This window comes from Mustelus asterias, unplaced genomic scaffold, assembly GCF_964213995.1.
Source record: "Mustelus asterias unplaced genomic scaffold, sMusAst1.hap1.1 HAP1_SCAFFOLD_171, whole genome shotgun sequence".
NCBI classification, from domain to species: domain Eukaryota; kingdom Metazoa; phylum Chordata; class Chondrichthyes; order Carcharhiniformes; family Triakidae; genus Mustelus; species Mustelus asterias.
In genome coordinates this window covers 502,079-519,759 of record NW_027590177.1, presented here as the reverse complement: position 1 = coordinate 519,759, position 17,681 = coordinate 502,079, and the positions used below count along the sequence as shown (strand labels likewise).

The following is a 17,681-nucleotide window of genomic DNA, read 5'->3' as shown; positions in this document are numbered from 1 at the left end:
TATGAGACAGAAGTGCGAACCACTGTGTCACCTCCAACAATCATTTGTCAGACCTGAATATAAATCCATAACATTCTCCCCTCCTGTTTTCTAGCATAAGATTACTTAAGATGGAATATACTTACATTGGAAGCAATTCAGACAAGGTTCACTCGCTGATTTCGGGCATGAAGGGGTCTGTTTTATGAGGAAAGGTTAGGCAGGGTGCATCTATGCTCATTGGATTTTAGATAAATGAGATGAGTGTTGGAGTGAAACTAAGACTGCGACCTTTGAAAGTTAATGCGTACGGGACCGGCTGCGCCCAGCACTTATCCTGTGGTTAACAAAGATCATCCTGTTGCTGACTAAATAACAAACTAACCTTGGAGCTACATCCTGTTCTTGTATTAAAAAAACGGAATAGCCAAAAAAAACCAGACCGCGAGGTCCAGATGGTCCGCTGAGCTTAAGATAAAGCGGAACCGAAACTTGTGGGTTTTTGTTAACGGTTGTTTTTGAAGGAATGTGATTGGAGGTCAATTGTTGCTCGGGGAGGACAATTGTCTCAATACAGGTAACCACCCAAAGCTAACAACGAAGTAACCGCTAATGTCTGTATGATTAAAATGTATAAAAGACGGCGAGCAGCCGCTGCAAATTGAGAAGGTGAAAGGCAGCATCCATTAACCCGGCCTGTCAGTCAATGACTCAAACATTGTCTCTCCTGGTCACCCAAATCCTGAAGCTCCGCCCACTGGCCGCGCATGCGCTCTGCTCCCCGCTAAACAAAGATGGCGGCCGCGGCACTGGGTCTGATCCCGGATAAATTCCCCGGAGCTGCAAACCCGGGACCGGAAGGCTCTTATTCAGGCCTGGCGCCCTACAGCAGATGTTTGTGAAGCCTCTACTCCCTCCCCACCCCGACTCCCGGTTCCATTCCTCCCTCCGCCCCACCGATTCTCACCCCTTGAAACAAGCGTCTCCCGCACTCGCAGGGCTCCGAGCAAAGTGACACTGCGCATGCGCTAGATACAGCACCGCGCTTGCGCACCGGGCTCCTGTGCAGTGAATAGGGCACTGTCACACCCGCAGCGAATGCTGGGTAATAACCGCCATTGAAACCTCATGCAATTAATTCATAATAACGTTGTAAGCATTTGAGGTAAATTAATGAAATATTGAGAATTGGTACATTGCTGTGCTCCATTTCTCAAAGTTCTGCTGCAGGACCATGCAATGGTTTCAAAGCTTTTATACCGTTTCCCCTCTCACTCCTTTTATGGTGCTGATTCTGGCTGGGTTCAATCGCACAGTCACTGGTTCTTCTCTCTCTCCCTGATACTGAATATTCACTGTTTTAGAGAATGATACAGCATAAATAGAAACCATTTGGCCCATTATGTCTCTGCTGGCTCTCTGGAAGATCTATCCAATTAATTCCACAGCCCGGCTGGTCGAGTCAGAACAATGCATATCTGCTGTAGTAATCTGAGACCTTAATGGAAAAGGGTTTCCACAGTTAAGCATACCAGGTGGCTGGTAGAATTTAATTGAATGTTTCTGCAGATCCCATATACTGCAGTGACATTATCCTAAAGGGCCAAGGGAGTATTCCAGCGTGTTAACCGGAATACTACAGGGCACAACCTCAGGCTAAAGGGACGATCCTTTAAAACAGAGATTAGGAGGAATTTCTTCAGCCAGAGAGTGGTGAATCTGTTGGAACTCTTTGCCACAGAAGACTGATGTGACTGTGCAATATTTCACTTCTTTGTTTCGCTTCCTTTCATCATTTAATTTCATAATGGACACGGCACTGTGAAGAAGTCAGTAAGAATTGTCAGCAAGGATTAATCAGCACTTTTTAATTGGAGATGTTAATCAGTGGAACATTTCAGACACTGAATTGTACATTTTGTATCAAAGATCAATTTAGGACTGAATTTGAAAACTTCATAACTTTTCTTGCAACTAAACTTCTGCTGAGGGTTCTTGAATTGAGGAGAAAGATCACAGATGGCGATTTTAAAAAGGGACAAAACAGCCCAAAAATCGTGACATCTCCAGATTCTAGCTAGTTATCGGATTGTTAACATCAGCAGAATCAAACCAGATATTGTCAGACTATCGATCCTGAATGTTTTTAACAGCAGCAAACAGTCACTTGTGAATTTGCTGGTGTCTCAACAGACGTTGTGACTGAGTGAACCCCTCCCCACACAATGAGCAGGTGAACGGTCTCCCCCCGGTGTGAACTCGCCGATGTGACAGCAGTTGGGATGACCAAGGGAATCCCTTCCCACACACGGAGCAGGTGAACGGCTTCTCCCCAGTGTGAGTGTGTTGGTGTTTATTGAGGTCGGTTGACTGCCTGAAACTCTCTCCACAGGTGGTGCACCTGAATGGATCCTCCTTCGTGTGCATTCTGTGGTGTGACTGGATAGCGAATATCTGAGTGAATCCCATCCCACACACAAAGCAAATGAATGGTTTGGCACCTGTGTGAATCCGCTGGTGTTCAGTGAGAAGGGATGAAGTCTGGAATTTCTCTCCACAGGTTGTGCAGCTGAATGGCTTCTTCACAGCGTGAAGCCGCTGGTGTAACCGAAGGGCAGATGACTGAGTGAATCTCCTCTCACACACGGAACAGCTGACTGGCTTCTCCCCAGTGTGAACACGTCGATGGATTTCCAGCCGGGACGAAGAATTGTATCCTTTACCACAGTCCTCACATTTCCACAGTTTCTCCATGGTGCCAGTTTCCTTGTCACTCTCCAGGTTGCAGAATCAGTTGAACACACACAGAGTACGTGTAGTTACTCCCCGCTGCGAGCGGTCTGATGTTTTTACAGGCTGTTTAACTAGTTAAAGATCTTTCACGGTTAGTGCTCTGCAGCACTCTCATTCCAGGATGTGTTTTGATGCTTTTCCCGTCACACTGATGTTTGAAATGGTCTCAGAGACAAACATTGCTCCTTCCAAATTCAAACACTGATGATATTGGCTGTGGTGAACTGAGTGATTCTGTCAGATCATTCTGTGATGTTCAGTTTGAGCTTACTGTCCATAAATCCACACACTCTAATTTCCTGGAAAAAGGAGTTTACAAAATTTATAAATGGAGAAATTCTGAACAGAATTACATTTTTCATGATACATCTGTCTTTACTTGTGCCTTGAAAACAGTGACTCCTCATCCCACACACTCTTCCCAGGCTAACTATGTCCCATATTTAACAGGATTGATCTGTATTTGAGTCCACTGTCCCAGGCTTTCTCATTGCATACAACCCCATCCCTCACTGTTTGCATGTTCCCACAACTCTGGCAGACGCCACTTCCACACAGCCTGACCTCAGTTCTGGCAAGACCCATCCACCATTCATTTGGACTCCAGGGCAGGCTGTACCATAATTTTCACCATGAGAGTTGATCAGCCTGCTAAATCCATCACACCATCTTCACAATTCCTTTCCTTACTTGCAGATTCCACCCCCTCCCTCTGGGGTGGCACAGTGTTTAGCACTGCTGCCTCACAGCGCCAGGGACCCAGGTTTGATTCCTGGCTTGGGTCACTCTCTGTATGGAATCTGCACATTCTCCCCATGTCTGCGTGGGTTTCCTCCGGGTGCTCCAGTTTCCTCCCACAGTCCAAAGATGTGCCTCCAATCCATTGACTCTGCTACACTTCCTGCTGCCTCGGCAAAGCAGCCAGCATAATTAAGGACCGCATGCATCCCGGACATTCTCTCTTCCATCTTTATCGGTCGGGAAAAAGATACAAAAGTCTGAGGTCACGTACCAACCGACTCAAGAACAACTTCTTCCCTGCTGTTGTCGGACTTTTGAATGGATTTACCTTGCATTAAGTTGATTTTTCTCTACACTCGAGCTGTAACTGTAACACTACATTCTGCACCCTCTCATTTCCTTCTCTATGAACGGTATGTTTTGTCTGTATAGTGCGCAAGAAACAATACTTTTCACTGTATGATAATACACGTGACAATAATAAATCAAATCAAAGAATGGTGAATGGGTCTTGCCAGAACTGAGGTCAGGCTGTGTGAGGCTGGCATCTCCCAGAATTGTGGAAACATACAAACAGTGAGGGATGGGGTTGTGGTCGGTGCAGACTCACTGGGCCGAATGGCCTCCTTCTGCACTGTAGGGATTCGATGATTTATTGTCCCCCTCCCCCATCCTCTGATGTGAACCATCCTCCAGTGGCTGAGCCAGGATGGGGCCGTTAACCTGGGCCTGTTCCCGGGAGGGAGGGAGGGAGAAGCCCCGCAGCTGCAAACCAGGGAGCTGACAATGATTCTGAAGGGTTTGTTCAGCTCACAATGCCCGGGGGCTGATTGACGGCAGCTCGGACCAATAGGAAGAGGAGGCGGGGCCGGATGACCGAGCGGAAGACGCTGGTCCTCCAACCAATCAGATTCAACCGGGATCTGGACTGAGCCTGGAACTCCCTCTGTCTGCGCACGCGCTCCGCCGCAAGCTGTGCCCGTCTCAAGATGGCGGCCGTTCACCCGGGCCTGTCTGAGGGTAAAGCCCGAGCAGCTGTCATCCGTTTAAATACCGAATCCGAGCCTCGTATGAGGACTTGGGGCCTATACAGCATGTCTTATGAAGCCTCCAAACCAACCCACCCACCGGCTCCGTCTCTCGTTCCTGATTTATCCGGCGGTGTCTCCCGGGCTGATAATTCCAACAACCGCCTCAATCCTCAACTGTGAGCGGCAATGCGCATGCTCCAGATCACAATGGGGGGTCCGCACTCAGCCCCTCCCCTCATTCACTCCCATTGGCTGGAGGACCAGGCTCTCCCGCACGGTCCTGCAGCCCCGCCCCTCCTTCACTCCCATTGGCTGGAGGACCAGGCTGTCCCGCCCCGTCCTCCAGCCCCGCCCCTCATTCACACCCATTGGCTGGAGGACCAGACTGTCTCCCTCGATCCTCCAGTCCCGCCCTTCATTCACTCCCATTGGCTGGAGGACCAGGCTGTCCCGCTCGGTCCTCCAGCCCCGCCTCTCATTCACTCCCATTGGCTGGAGGACCAAGCTGTCCCGCTCGGTCCTCCCGCCCCGCCCCTCATTCACTCCGATTGGCTGGAGGACCAGGCTGTCCCGCTCGGTCCTCCCGCCCCGCCCCTCATTCACTCCGATTGGCTGGAGGACCAGGCTGTCCCGCTCGGTCCTCCAGCCCCGCCCCTCATTCACTCCGATTGTCTGGTCGCTGGAGATAAATCAGCAGGGGAAACAAAACAGGATTTTAACCTCCTGAAGCCAATTCAAGTCTGAGATGAAGAGGACTTTCTTCTCTCAGGGCTTTGTGAGTCTTTGGAATTCCTTGCCAGAGAGAGCTATGGGGACAAAATCCTTGTGGTATATTTAAGACTGAGTTAGATTTTTGATCAATAAGGGAATCAGGGGTTATGGGGAAAGGTCATTCATTTCCAAAAGGCGTTTGATAAGGTGCCCCATAAAAGGCTACTGAAGAAGATTAGGGCGCACGGAGTTGGGGGTAGTGTGTTAAAGTGGATTGGGGACTGGCTATCCGACAGGAAGCAAAGAGTCGGAATAAATGGGTGTTTTTCCGGTTGGAGGAAGGTAACTAGTGGCGTGCCGCAGGGATCGGTACTCGGGCCGCAACTATTTACCATTTATATAGATGATCTGGAGGAGGGGACGGAGTGTAGGGTAACGAAGTTTGCAGACGACACAAAGATAAGTGGAAAAGTGAATCGTGTGGAGGACGGAGAAGATCTGCAGAGAGATTTGGACAGGCTGAGTGAGTGGGCGAGGATATGGCAAATGGAGTATAACGTTGAGAAATGCGAGGTTATACACTTTGGAGGAAATAATAACAAATGGGATTACTATCTCAATGGAAACAAATTAAAACATGCTACCGTGCAAAGGGACCTGGGGGTCCTTGTGCATGAGACGCAAAAGCCCAGTCTGCAGGTACAACAGGTGATCAAGAAGGCAAATGGGATGTTGGCCTATATTGCGAAGGGGATAGAATATAAAAGCAGGGATGTCTTGATGCACCTGTACAGGGCATTGGTGAGGCCGCAGCTGGAATACTGTGTGCAGTATTGGTCCCCTTATATGAGGAAGGATATATTGGCATTGGAGGGAGTGCAGAGAAGGTTCACCAGGTTGATACCGGAGATGAGGGGTTTGGATTATGAGGAGAGGCTGAGGAGATTGGGTTTGTACTCGTTGGAGTTTAGAAGGATGAGGGGGGATCTTATGGAGACTTATAAGATAATGCGGGGGCTGGATAGGGTGGAGGCGGAGAGATTCTTTCCACTTAGTAAGGAAGTTAAAACTAGAGGACACAGCCTCAAAATAAAGGGGGGTCGGTTTAAGACAGAGTTGAGGAGGAACTTCTTCTCCCAGAGGGTGGTGAATCTCTGGAATTCTCTGCCCACTGAGGTGGTGGAGGCTACCTCGCTGAATATGTTTAAAGCGCGGATGGACGGATTCCTGAGCGGTAAGGGAATTAAGGGTTATGGGGATCAGGCGGGTAAGTGGTACTGATCCACGTCAGATCAGCCATGATCTTATTGAATGGCGGGGCAGGCTCGAGGGGCTAGATGGCCTACTCCTGCTCCTATTTCTTATGTTCTTATGTTCTTATGTCAGGAAAGTGGATGTGAGGAATGTTGGGTCAGCCATGATCCTATTGAATGCTGGAGCAGGCTTGAGGGGCCGATCTGCCTTCTCCTGTTCTTATTTCTTTTTGTCTTAATCATGGAATCCTACGTATAGAAGGAGGCCATTCGGCCCATCGAGTCTTCACTGACCACATTCCCACCTAGGTCCTATCCCCATAACCCCATGCATTTACCCTAGTAGTCCCCCTGATACTAAGGGGCAATTTAGCATGGCCAATCCACCTAACCCGCACATAAGAACATAAGAACATAAGAAATAGGAGCAGGAGTAGGCCATCTAGCCCCTCGAGCCTGCCCCGCCATTCAATAAGATCATGGCTGATCTGACGTGGATTTGTAGTGTGGGAGGAAACCAGAGCGCCCGGAGAAAACCCACACGGAGAGAATGTGCAAATGACACATAGACAGTTACCCAAGCTGGGAATTGAATCCAGGTCCCTGGAGCTGAGGCAGCAGTGCTAACCACTGTGCCACCCGAGGATTCTGAGGTCAATTATAGCATGCGTGTTGATGTCTACCTGTCATGTGTCAAATTTTTCCGCACAGTCATAGGTGTATCAGGAGTATAGTAGGGGGCTGAGAACACAGCCTTGTGGGGCACTAATGTTGAGGATGATCATGGAGTAGGTGTTGTTGCCTATCCTTGCTGATTGTGGTCTATGAATTAGGAAGTTCAGGATCCAGTCAGAGAAGGAGGTGCCAAGGCCCAGGCCATGGAGTTTGGAGAGGAGTTTCTTGGGAATAATAGTGTTGAAGGCTGAGCTGTAGTCAATAAATAGGAGTCTAACATAGGTGTCCTTGTTATCTAGGTGTTCCAGGGTTGAGTGCAGGGCCAGGGAAATGGCGTCTGCTGTGGACCTGTTGCGGCAGTAGGCAAACTGTAGTGGATCCAGGTAGTCCGGGAGGCTGGAATTGATTTGTGCCATGACTAACCTTTCGAAGCACTTCATAATGATGGATGTCAGAGCCACCGGCCGATAGTCATTAAGGCATGCTGCTTGATTTTTCTTAGGTACCGGGATGATGGTCATCTTCTTGAAGCAGATAGGGACCTCAGATTCTTGTAAAGAGAGGTTGAAGATGTCTGTGAATACCTCTGCCAGCTAATCCGCGCAGGATCTGAGTGCATTTCCAGGTACCCCATCTGGGTCAGTTGCTTTCCGTGGGTTGACCTTCAAGAAAGCTGCTCTGACATCTGAAGTGGTGACCCCAGATACAGGTTCATCCAGGGCTTCCAGGGTGGAGGGCATGCTCTTGCTGACCACTTTCTCAAAACGGACGTAGAATGCATTGAGCTCATCAGGGAGGTGTGCGTTGGAGCTGGCAATTTTATATGCCTTCATCTTGTAGCCTGTTATGTCTTGCAGACCTTGCCATAATTGGGGTCGGTGTGGCTTGCCTGGGACTCTAGCTTGGTCTGGTATTGTCTTTTGGCATCTTTGATGGATCTCCTTCGATCATATCTGGCTTTCTTGTGTAGGTCAGTGTCCACCTTCCACCTTCTTCTGTCGGGAAAAAGATATAAAATCTTGAAGTCACGTACCAACCAACTCAAGAACATCTTCTTCTCTGCTGCCATCAGATTTTTGAATGGACTGACCTCGCACTAAGTTGATCTTTCTCTACACCCTAGCTATGACTGTAACACTACATTCTGCACTCTCTCCTTTCCTTCTCCATGAATGTTATGCTTTGTCTGTATAGCACGCAAGAAACAATACTTTTCACTGTATATATTTGACAATAATAAATCCAATCAAATCAAAACAAATTTGGATGTGAATGTACAATGCATGGTTAGTAAGTTTATGGATGATACTAAGTTAGGAGTATTATTGATAGCGAAGATGTACAATGTCAATGGCACCTGCTAGGTATTCTGCAATACATCTAATCCCATCAGATTAGAGCAGCAAGGATTAGGGCCAAGGGAATATTGGACTGCAGAGTTACAATAACATTAGATTTTGTTTCTCCTTGTAACCTGTCTTAGAATTTCCTTCAATAACTAGACGATCAATATTTCCTTCAATAACTAGATGATCAATATGAGAGGATGAGCATTTCTGTAATTACAAAAGGAAAATTAGTGGCTGCAATTATCCTGAGACATTCTGCATTGTCTACTATCTCCAAATGGGCCTGATAACATAGGGTGGGAACGGAATGTTTAATGTTAGTGTTTGTTGTTGTTTCTGTGCGGAATGTAAGATTCTGTTTCAGAGAAGAAGGTAGAATATTGGATGGTCAAGACTGCTCATTGTCCTTGGAGGGTCATTTTTCCTGAAATTTCTTGAACTTTGTGGTTCTTTTAGGTAGCAATACTTTATCCCGAATATTAGACAGATGGGTGAGCGTTGTCCACCCCAAAGGACAGTAAGTGTCCCGTGTGTATATTTGTGTATGAGTAAGTGTATCCATGAGTGTATGTGTGTATCGTGGAGTATATCTGTGTATATCCTGTGTGCATGTACCTGTTGATATACGTGGGTTTCTGTGCGTTGAGAAGATGTCTTCTCAACGCACAGAATACCTGTTGATATACGTGGGTTTCTGTGCGTTGAGAAGAGGCTATTAGGAGAGAATTAGGAAACATAGGTTGGACTAGGAGATTACAGGGACTGGGAACGTCCGACATGTGGAGTTTTTTCAAGGAGCAGCTACTGCGAGTCTGTGATAGGTATGTCCCTGTCAGGCAAGGAGGAATTGGTAGGGCTAGGGAACCGTGGTGCACCAAAAAAGTTTCTTTGTTGGTTAAAAAGAAAAAGGAGGCTTATGTTCGGATGAGACGTGAGCACTCGGGTAGTGGAGGGGCAGGTAGTATTGAGGAGGTGGGGAGGCTGCAGAAAGATTTAGACAGTTTAGGAGAGTGGTCCAAGAAGTGGCTGATGAAATTCAACGTGGGCAAGTGCGAGGTCGTACACTTTGGAAAAAAGAATAGAGGCATGGACTATTTTCTAAACGGTGACAAAATTCATAATGCTAAAGTGCAAAGGGACTTGGGAGTCCTAGTCCAGGATTCTCTAAAGGTAAACTTGCAGGTTGAGTCCGTAATTAAGAAAGCAAATGTAATGTTGTCATTTATCTCAAGAGGCTTGGAATACAAAAGCAGGGATGTACTTCTGAGGCTTTATAAAGCACTGGTTAGGCCCCATTTGGAGTACTGTGAGCAATTTTGGGCCCCACACCTCAGGAAGGACATACTGGCACTGGAGCGGGTCCAGCGGAGATTCACACGGATGATCCCAGGAATGGTAGGCCTGACATACGATGAACGTCTGAGGATCGTGGGATTATATTCATTGGAGTTTAGGAGGTTGAGGGGAGATCTGATAGAAACTTACAAGATAATGAACGGCTTAGATAGGATGGACGTAGGGAAGTTGTTTCCATTAACAGGGGAGACTAGGACGCGGGGGCACAGCCTTAGAATAAAAGGGAGTCACTTTAGAACAGAGATGAGGAGAAATTTCTTCAGCCAGAGAGTGGTGGGTCTGTGGAATTCATTGCCACAGAGGGCTGTGGAGGCCGAGACGTTGAGCGTCTTCAAGACAGAAATTGATAAATTCTTGATTTCTCGAGGAATTAAGGGCTATGGGGAGAGAGCGGGTAAATGGAGTTGAAATCAACCATGATTGAATGGTGGAGTGGACTCGATGGGCCGAATGGCCTTACTTCCGCTCCTATGTCTTATGGTCTTATGGTCTTATGCACTAGAAAGCTTTAGATTGGCTAAGAGGGAGTTGAAGAGCGAGCTTAGAAGGGCTAAAAGGGGACATGAGAAGACTTTGGCGGATAGGGTTAAAGAGAATCCTAAGGCGTTCTATAGGTATGTCAAGAACAGAAGGTTGGTTAGGGCAAGTTTAGGGCCAGTTATAGATGGCAGAGGGAAGTTATGTGTGGAACCGGAGGAGATTGGTGAAGCATTGAACCAATATTTCTCTTCGGTGTTCACACAAGGGGACATGAATATAGCTGAGGAGGACACTGGGTTGCAGGGGAGTAGAATAGACAGTATTACAGTTGATAAGGAGGATGTGCAGGATATTCTGGAGGGTCTGAAAATAGATAAATCCCCTGGTCCGGATGGGATTTATCCAAGGATTCTCTGGGAGGCAAGAGAAGTGATTGCAGAGCCTCTGGCTCTGATCTTCAGGTCGTCGTTGGCCTCTGGTATAGTACCAGAAGATTGGAGGTTAGCGAATGTTGTCCCATTGTTTAAGAAGGGGAACAGAGACTTCCCCGGGAATTATAGACCGGTGAGTCTCACTTCTGTTGTCGGCAAGATGTTGGAAAAAATTATAAGGGATAGGATTTATAGTTATTTGGAGAGTAATGAATTGATAGGTGATAGTCAGCATGGTTTTGTGGCAGGTAGGTCGTGCCTTACTAACCTTATTGAGTTTTTTGAGAAAGTGACCAAGGAGGTGGATGGGGGCAAGGCAGTGGACGTGGTATATATGGATTTTAGTAAGGCGTTTGATAAGGTTCACCATGGTAGGCTTCTGCAGAAAATGCAGATGTATGGGATTGGGGGTGATCTAGGAAATTGGATCAGGAATTGGCTAGCGGATAGGAAACAGAGGGTGGTGGTTGATAGTAAATATTCATCATGGAGTGCGGTTACAAGTGGTGTACCTCAGGGATCTGTTTTGGGGCCACTGCTGTTTGTAATATTTATTAATGATCTGGATGAGGGTATAGTTGGGTGGATTAGCAAATTTGCTGATGACACCAAAGTCGGTGGTGTGGTAGACAGTGAGGAAGGGTGTCGTAGTTTGCAGGAAGACTTAGACAGGTTGCAAAGTTGGGCCGAGAGGTGGCGGATGGAGTTTAATGCGGAGAAGTGTGAGGTAATTCACTTTGGTAGGAATAACAGATGTGTTGAGTATAGGGCTAACGGGAGGACTTTGAATAGTGTGGAGGAGCAGAGGGATCTAGGTGTATGTGTGCATAGATCCCTGAAAGTTGGGAATCAAGTAGATAAGGTTGTTAAGAAGGCATATGGTGTCTTGGCGTTTATTGGTAGGGGGATTGAATTTAGGAGTCGTAGCGTTATGTTGCAACTGTACACAACTCTGGTGCGGCCGCACTTGGAGTACTGTGTGCAGTTCTGGTCCCCACATTACAGGAAGGATGTGGAGGCTTTGGAGAGGGTGCAGAGGAGGTTTACCAGGATGTTGCCTGGTATGGAGGGGAGATCCTATGAGGAGAGGCTGAGGGATTTGGGATTGTTTTCGCTGGAAAGGCGGCGGCTAAGAGGGGATCTTATTGAAACATATAAGATGATTAGAGGTTTAGATAGGGTGGATAGTGATAGCCTTTTTCCTCTGATGGAGAAATCCAGCACGAGGGGGCATGGCTTTAAATTGAGGGGGGGTAGTTATAGAACGGATGTCAGGGGTAGGTTCTTTACCCAGAGGGTGGTGAGGGATTGGAATGCCCTGCCAGCATCAGTTGTAAATGCGCCTAGTTTGGGGGCGTTTAAGAGATCCGTAGATAGGTTCATGGACGAAAAGAAATTGGTTTAGGTTGGAGGGTCACAGTTTTTTTTTTTAACTGGTCGGTGCAACATCGTGGGCCGAAGGGCCTGTTCTGCGCTGTAATGTTCTATGTTCTATGTTCTATGTCCGTTTGTGTGTGACTGCGGGAGAGAATGTGTGGGCCTCTGTGTTTAGCTGTGTGCTGCTTTTCATTAACTGTACTACAAGCCTTCCTCTCCAAACAAACAATGTGGTTCCTGAGAATTCCATGGAGTGATTTGAATGATGCAATTCGGAGATTCTCCATCCAGGGTGAAACCACAGGCTGCCCGTGTGCTGTGTGAAACCTGACATTACACAGGCCTCACTTCTCCCAGAATAACCTGAAGTGTCTGCTGCTTTTCAGATCCCTTTCTTTCCGCTCATCTGTCTGAAGCCACAAACAGAAAGGTCCAGTTTTCTCCTGGACTTTGACACAGAGCAACTTTCACAATGATGCAGAGTTTCAGCCAATGAGGGAGATCCTGGCTCAGTCCCGCCCCTCATTCACTCTGATTGGTTGGAGGACCAGCCGCTCCCCTCATTCACTCTGATTGGTTGGAGGACCAGCCGCTCCCGCTCGGTTCTCCAGTCCCGCCCCTCATTCACTCCGATTGGTTGGAGGACCAGCCGACCACGCTCTGTCCTCCCGCCCCGCCCCCTCTTCCAATTGGTCCGGAGCTGCCGTCAATCAGTGCCCAAAGATTGTGATGTGGAGCATGCGCAGTGTCATTGCTGTCCTTGGCGCTTGTTTGTCCCGGAGAAGCGGAGTCAGCGTTAGGCGGTGGCTGGGAGGATTTGGAAACACTTTGTGGATCCGCAAACCCTTCAGAATCATTGTCAGCTCCCTGGTTTGCAGCTGCGGGGCTTCTCCCTCCCGGGAACAGGCCCAGGTTAACGGCCCCATCCTGGCTCAGCCACTGGAGGATGGTTCACATCAGAGGATGGGGGAGGGGGACAATAAATAAGAGGTTACACTTTGGCCTCAAATCAATGAGGACTCTGATCTCTGGGAAGGAAGGAAACCCTGGGAGGTGGGCGGGGAGGATTCACAAACACCCGCTGGAGGCCCCAACACCCCCAATAAGACCCATTGGTTTTATTGTCAGTCTGCAGACAGCAGCTGGAGAACTGAACCCAGTAAGAAGTCTCACAACACCAGGTTAAAGTCCAACAGGTTTATTTGGTCGCAAAAGCCACAAACTTTCGGAGCCTTAAGCTCCTTCAGGTGAGTGGGAATTCTGTTCACAAACAGGGTATATAAAGACACAAACTCAATTTACAGAATAATGGTTGGAATCCGAATACTTACAGCTAATCAAGTCTTAAAACCACATCATGAACTGAGCCCAGACAGAGGAGAGGGAGGGAGAAAACTGGGAGTGGAAGAAAGAAATGGTGGAGATGGGTTTGGATTTCAGCCCAGGGGGGAGGGAGAGAGTGTGGGACGGGGATTTACAAATTTGGGGGAACAAGAGAGGAAAAAAGTTCCAGAGAAACTGGAATTGTTCAGAATTTCTATCCTGTTCTGAGTGTGATGACTTTTCTAAACGTTTTTTACAGGATATTCGAAGTGAAGGAACGGCAGACAGAAAACTCAAACCGGACATCACATCTGACAAAGTCATTCAGTTCCTTGGGAGCTGAATATCATCGGTCTTTGAATATAGAAAGAGAAATATTTGTCTGTTCTGCCTGTGGGCAAAGAAATTTAACATCAGTGTGACCGGAAAAGCATCGGGACAAACACACACCCGAGTGAGAGTGTTCCAGTGAACTGACTGTGGAAAGATCTTTAACCAGTTACACAGCCTGAAAAAACATCACACTTTTCACAGCAGGGTGAAATGATATGCATGTTGTGTGTGTGGACCAGGCTTTAACTGATCATCCAACCTGGAGAAGCACAAGGACACCAGCACCATGGAGAAACCGTGGGAATGTGTGGATTGTGGGAAGGGATTCGGTTTCCCATCACAATTGGAAGTTCATCGGCGCTGTCACACTGGGGAGAGACCGTTCACCTGCTCCGTCTGTGGGCAGGGATTCACCCATTCATACAATCTTCTGACTCACCAACGGGTTCACACTGGGGAGAGGCCGTTCACCTGCCCTGTGTGTGGGAAGGGATTCACTCGCTCATCCCACATTGTGACACACCAACTTGTTCACACTGATGAGAGACTGTTTACATGTTCTGACTGTGGGAAGAGTTTTAAATGCAAAAAAGATCTGCTGACACACCAACGAATTCACACTGGGGAGAGACCGTTCACCTGCTCTGTGTGTGGGAAAGGATTCATTCAGTCATCTCACTTGCAGACACATCAACTTGTTCACTCTGATAACAAACTTTTTAATTGTTCCCACTGTGAGAAGAGCTTTAAAAATAAAAAAGATCTGCTGACGCACCAATATGCTCACACTGGGGAGAGGCCATTCACCTGCTGTGTGTGTGGGAAGGGATTCAGCCGTCCATCTGCCCTATTGAACCACCAGAGAATTCACACTGGGGAGAGGCCCTTCACCTGCTCAGACTGTGGGAAGGGATTCATTAATTCATCCAACCTTCTGATACACCAGCAACTCCATACAGGGGATCGACCGTTCACCTGCTCTGAATGTGGGAAGGGATTCACCCGTTCATACAACCTTCTGACACACCAGCAGGTTCACAGTGAGGAGAGGCCATTCACTTGCTCCGTGTGTGGGAAGGGATTCACTCGTTCATCCAACCTATTGAATCACCAGCGAGTTCACACTGGGGAGAGGCCGTTCACCTGCTCCATGTGTGGGAAGGGATTCAGTCAGTCATCCAACCTGCTGACACATCAGAGAGTTCACAGTGGGGAGAGGCCATTTACCTGCTCGGTATGTGGGAAGGGATTTTCTCATTTATCTTATCTTCTGAAACACCAGCGAGTTCACACTGGGGAGAGGCCGTTCACCTGTAATGTCTGTGGAAAGGGATTTGTTCAGTCATCCCACCTGCTAACACACCGGCGAGTTCACAAGGGACTGCAAGGTTTGGATTCTACACTTATCGATGCTGTTAATCATATCCAGGTCTGAATCATGTTCACTCTGACTTTTTTCTTCTGTTGAGGTTTGATATTCTGAATAAATGTGAAATAGACATTTGATTGAATCATTGTTGTAGATTTTTGTCTTTTCCATTTGAGTGTTTAACGTCACCAGGCTGGAGCTCAGAAAGGGCAATCTGAGGGAGGGTCATACAGGAGGAACAGAACTTCATTCTTGACCCAGTCCTTCAGGGTCACGCTGAGAGGGTCACACAGCACTTTGGTCTTTTTCGTCACTTTTCACTGACAGCAAAGTCCCCGTGTGGGTGAATCCTGAGGTGTGTAAGAAATGTGTCCCAGTCGTTCTTTTCCATGGTTCAGAGCTCCTAGACACGGAACAGAAGCTCCTTTACAACTGTGTTTAGAGTCAGGAAGAACAACGGTGAATGCTGGAAACGTGCTGTCAAAGATTGGTGTAAAACTGGGATCTATTCCTGACTGAGAGTGAAACGGCAGGTTTAGGTTTCCAAGCTAAAAATGAAAAAAAGTCTAAAACATTTTAATGTGTGTGTGTGTCAGTCCTGGTTTATTGACCAGAAACTGGCTTAAAATAAATTGGTTGAAGTCTGCATTAAAGTAGCAGCTGGAGACGTTCAAAGGAGCCTGTTAACTGCTGGGACAATTAGACAACAATTTGATTCCCAGACAGAGAAGGAGCTGCAGTGTGTGTCCAAGAATTCTCAGTTTTGTTGATGTGTGCTTCCCATACACTATCCTTTTAAATAAACCTCACTCCTATCAGCCTTTAACCATTATAAACAGAACAGAGAGAAGCTGAGCAGCAACAGAGCCCTGACTGACCATTTAAGAATGAGTGATGTATTCAGCTGAAGTTTCCTGTTGGTAGTTTTCTGGGTGATCTCCTTATTTTGATCATTCGCAGTGACCCCTGGGTGTGAACCTGCTCTCCTCTCTTTCAGACATTCACTCACTTAACATCTCCTCTCTCTCAGAAACTCAATCACTTAACATCTCTCATCTCTCTCACACTCACTGAATGTCTCTCTCTCTCTCCAGGCATTCACTCACACTTACCTTACCTTCCATCTCTCTTATACTCTAACCTCGCTCCTCTCTCACATTCACTTAACCTCTCTCCTCTCAGATACTGTGTTCATCACTTAATGTCTCTCTATCTTTCTTTCAAACACTCACTCATTTAACCTTCTTATTTCAGATCTGCTCAAACTTATTCATTGTTTTCTCTCTCTCGTTACCTCTCTCTGAAAAAGCACAAACAAACTTCATCTCTCTTCGCTGTCTGAGAAAACATCTAATTGATGGAGATTCAATCCTCTCTGTTTCTCTCTCCCACTTCCTCTGACAGGCCCTGACTCACTTTAAATCTCCTCTTTTCTAATAACCCTCTTTGGGAAAACTCATTTGTTCTCTAATTCCTCCTCAGTTCTCCCAGTGATGACCCTCAAGTCCATCTCCCAATTCAGTGAATGTGTTAAAAGTCCAAATAATCTCCTTTCTTTATTGTTTAAAATGGGAATGGAGCTGAATGTAATGCTGAGACTGGCAGCAATCTGTGTGGTTGTTCTTGATGCTGTCAGAGTGAATTCACCCTCACAGGAAGGAAGACTGTTCACGGTGATAACGTCAAACTGTTTCATTCTCAGGTATCACAACTTCCTGTTTCTCTGCTGCCGGTTCCAAATCTCATTTCTGAGCAGAAAATAAATCCAGGGACCACAATCTGGTGAGAACATCTGTCAATGTGACCTATATCTGTCCACAGAGTTAGGGCAGAGTCACACAGGTCACATTGTGGTGACATTTACAAATGAGCCTGTTATTTCTGTTCAGAGTTTCCATTCGCAGATATAACCAGCTGTGTCTGTGGATCAGTTACTGAGTTCCCTCTGTTCCCTGTAGCTGGGAACTGACAGCCTGCTCCCTTATATTTTATATCATTCTCTCTGTATTGCTTGTTTCCTCTATTTCTCAGCTTTTATCTTTGACCTTCCTCATCTTTCTGCTTTTTAAAATCTTCCTCAATTTTTCTCTCAGTCTTTCCGTCTCTCTCTTCCTCTGTAACTTTCTCAGGCTCTGTGTGTTCCTATTTAATCGACATGTTCAAAATCATGAAGAGTTTCTGATTGATTATAGAAGGAAAAACAGGGAGAGAAGCAGAAAAACCCAGCAGATCCGGCGGCATCTGTTCAGAGAGGAACAGTTAACATTTTGAGTCCATATAATTCTTCAGGGCAGGAAAAACATGGGTTATCCATCTTAGATTAGGGAATGTGATGGGGCGATTTAATAGAGATGTTTCAAATGACAAATGATTTATGATAGTTTCTCTCCATTGACACTATCTCCCAGGAGCAGGAAGTCTGTCGATGGAGAGAATCTATTTCCCAGGTGCAGGAGGGTCTGTAAGCAGAGGATACAGAG

The 17,681-nt window shown here is 46.9% G+C and overlaps 4 protein-coding genes across 4 annotated transcripts in view; 1 reads left to right on the top strand and 3 right to left on the bottom strand.

The window, feature by feature from the left end:
* The window catches only part of LOC144485203 (uncharacterized), a 247,144-nt gene that overhangs the window by 4,809 nt on the left and 224,654 nt on the right, over positions 1-17,681 (bottom strand). The gene's annotated exons all lie outside the window — the stretch shown is intronic.
* Positions 1-17,681, bottom strand: part of LOC144485202 (uncharacterized) — a 199,433-nt gene that overhangs the window by 118,709 nt on the left and 63,043 nt on the right. The gene's annotated exons all lie outside the window — the stretch shown is intronic.
* The window catches only part of LOC144485226 (uncharacterized), a 123,298-nt gene that overhangs the window by 56,491 nt on the left and 49,126 nt on the right, over positions 1-17,681 (top strand). Inside the window, exon 6 of the mRNA XM_078203433.1 lies at positions 14,482-14,920. Coding sequence (XP_078059559.1) covers positions 14,482-14,920 — 439 coding nt within the window. The remainder of the gene's footprint in view (positions 1-14,481; positions 14,921-17,681) is intronic.
* On the bottom strand, positions 1,726-4,716 carry LOC144485206 (uncharacterized). The gene is made up of 2 exons (XM_078203415.1): positions 4,642-4,716; positions 1,726-3,071 (listed from the first exon to the last, which is right to left on the bottom strand). Exon 2 carries the CDS (start codon positions 2,731-2,733, stop codon positions 2,143-2,145), a length of 591 nt encoding a protein of 196 aa, XP_078059541.1. The 5' UTR covers positions 2,734-3,071; positions 4,642-4,716; the 3' UTR covers positions 1,726-2,142.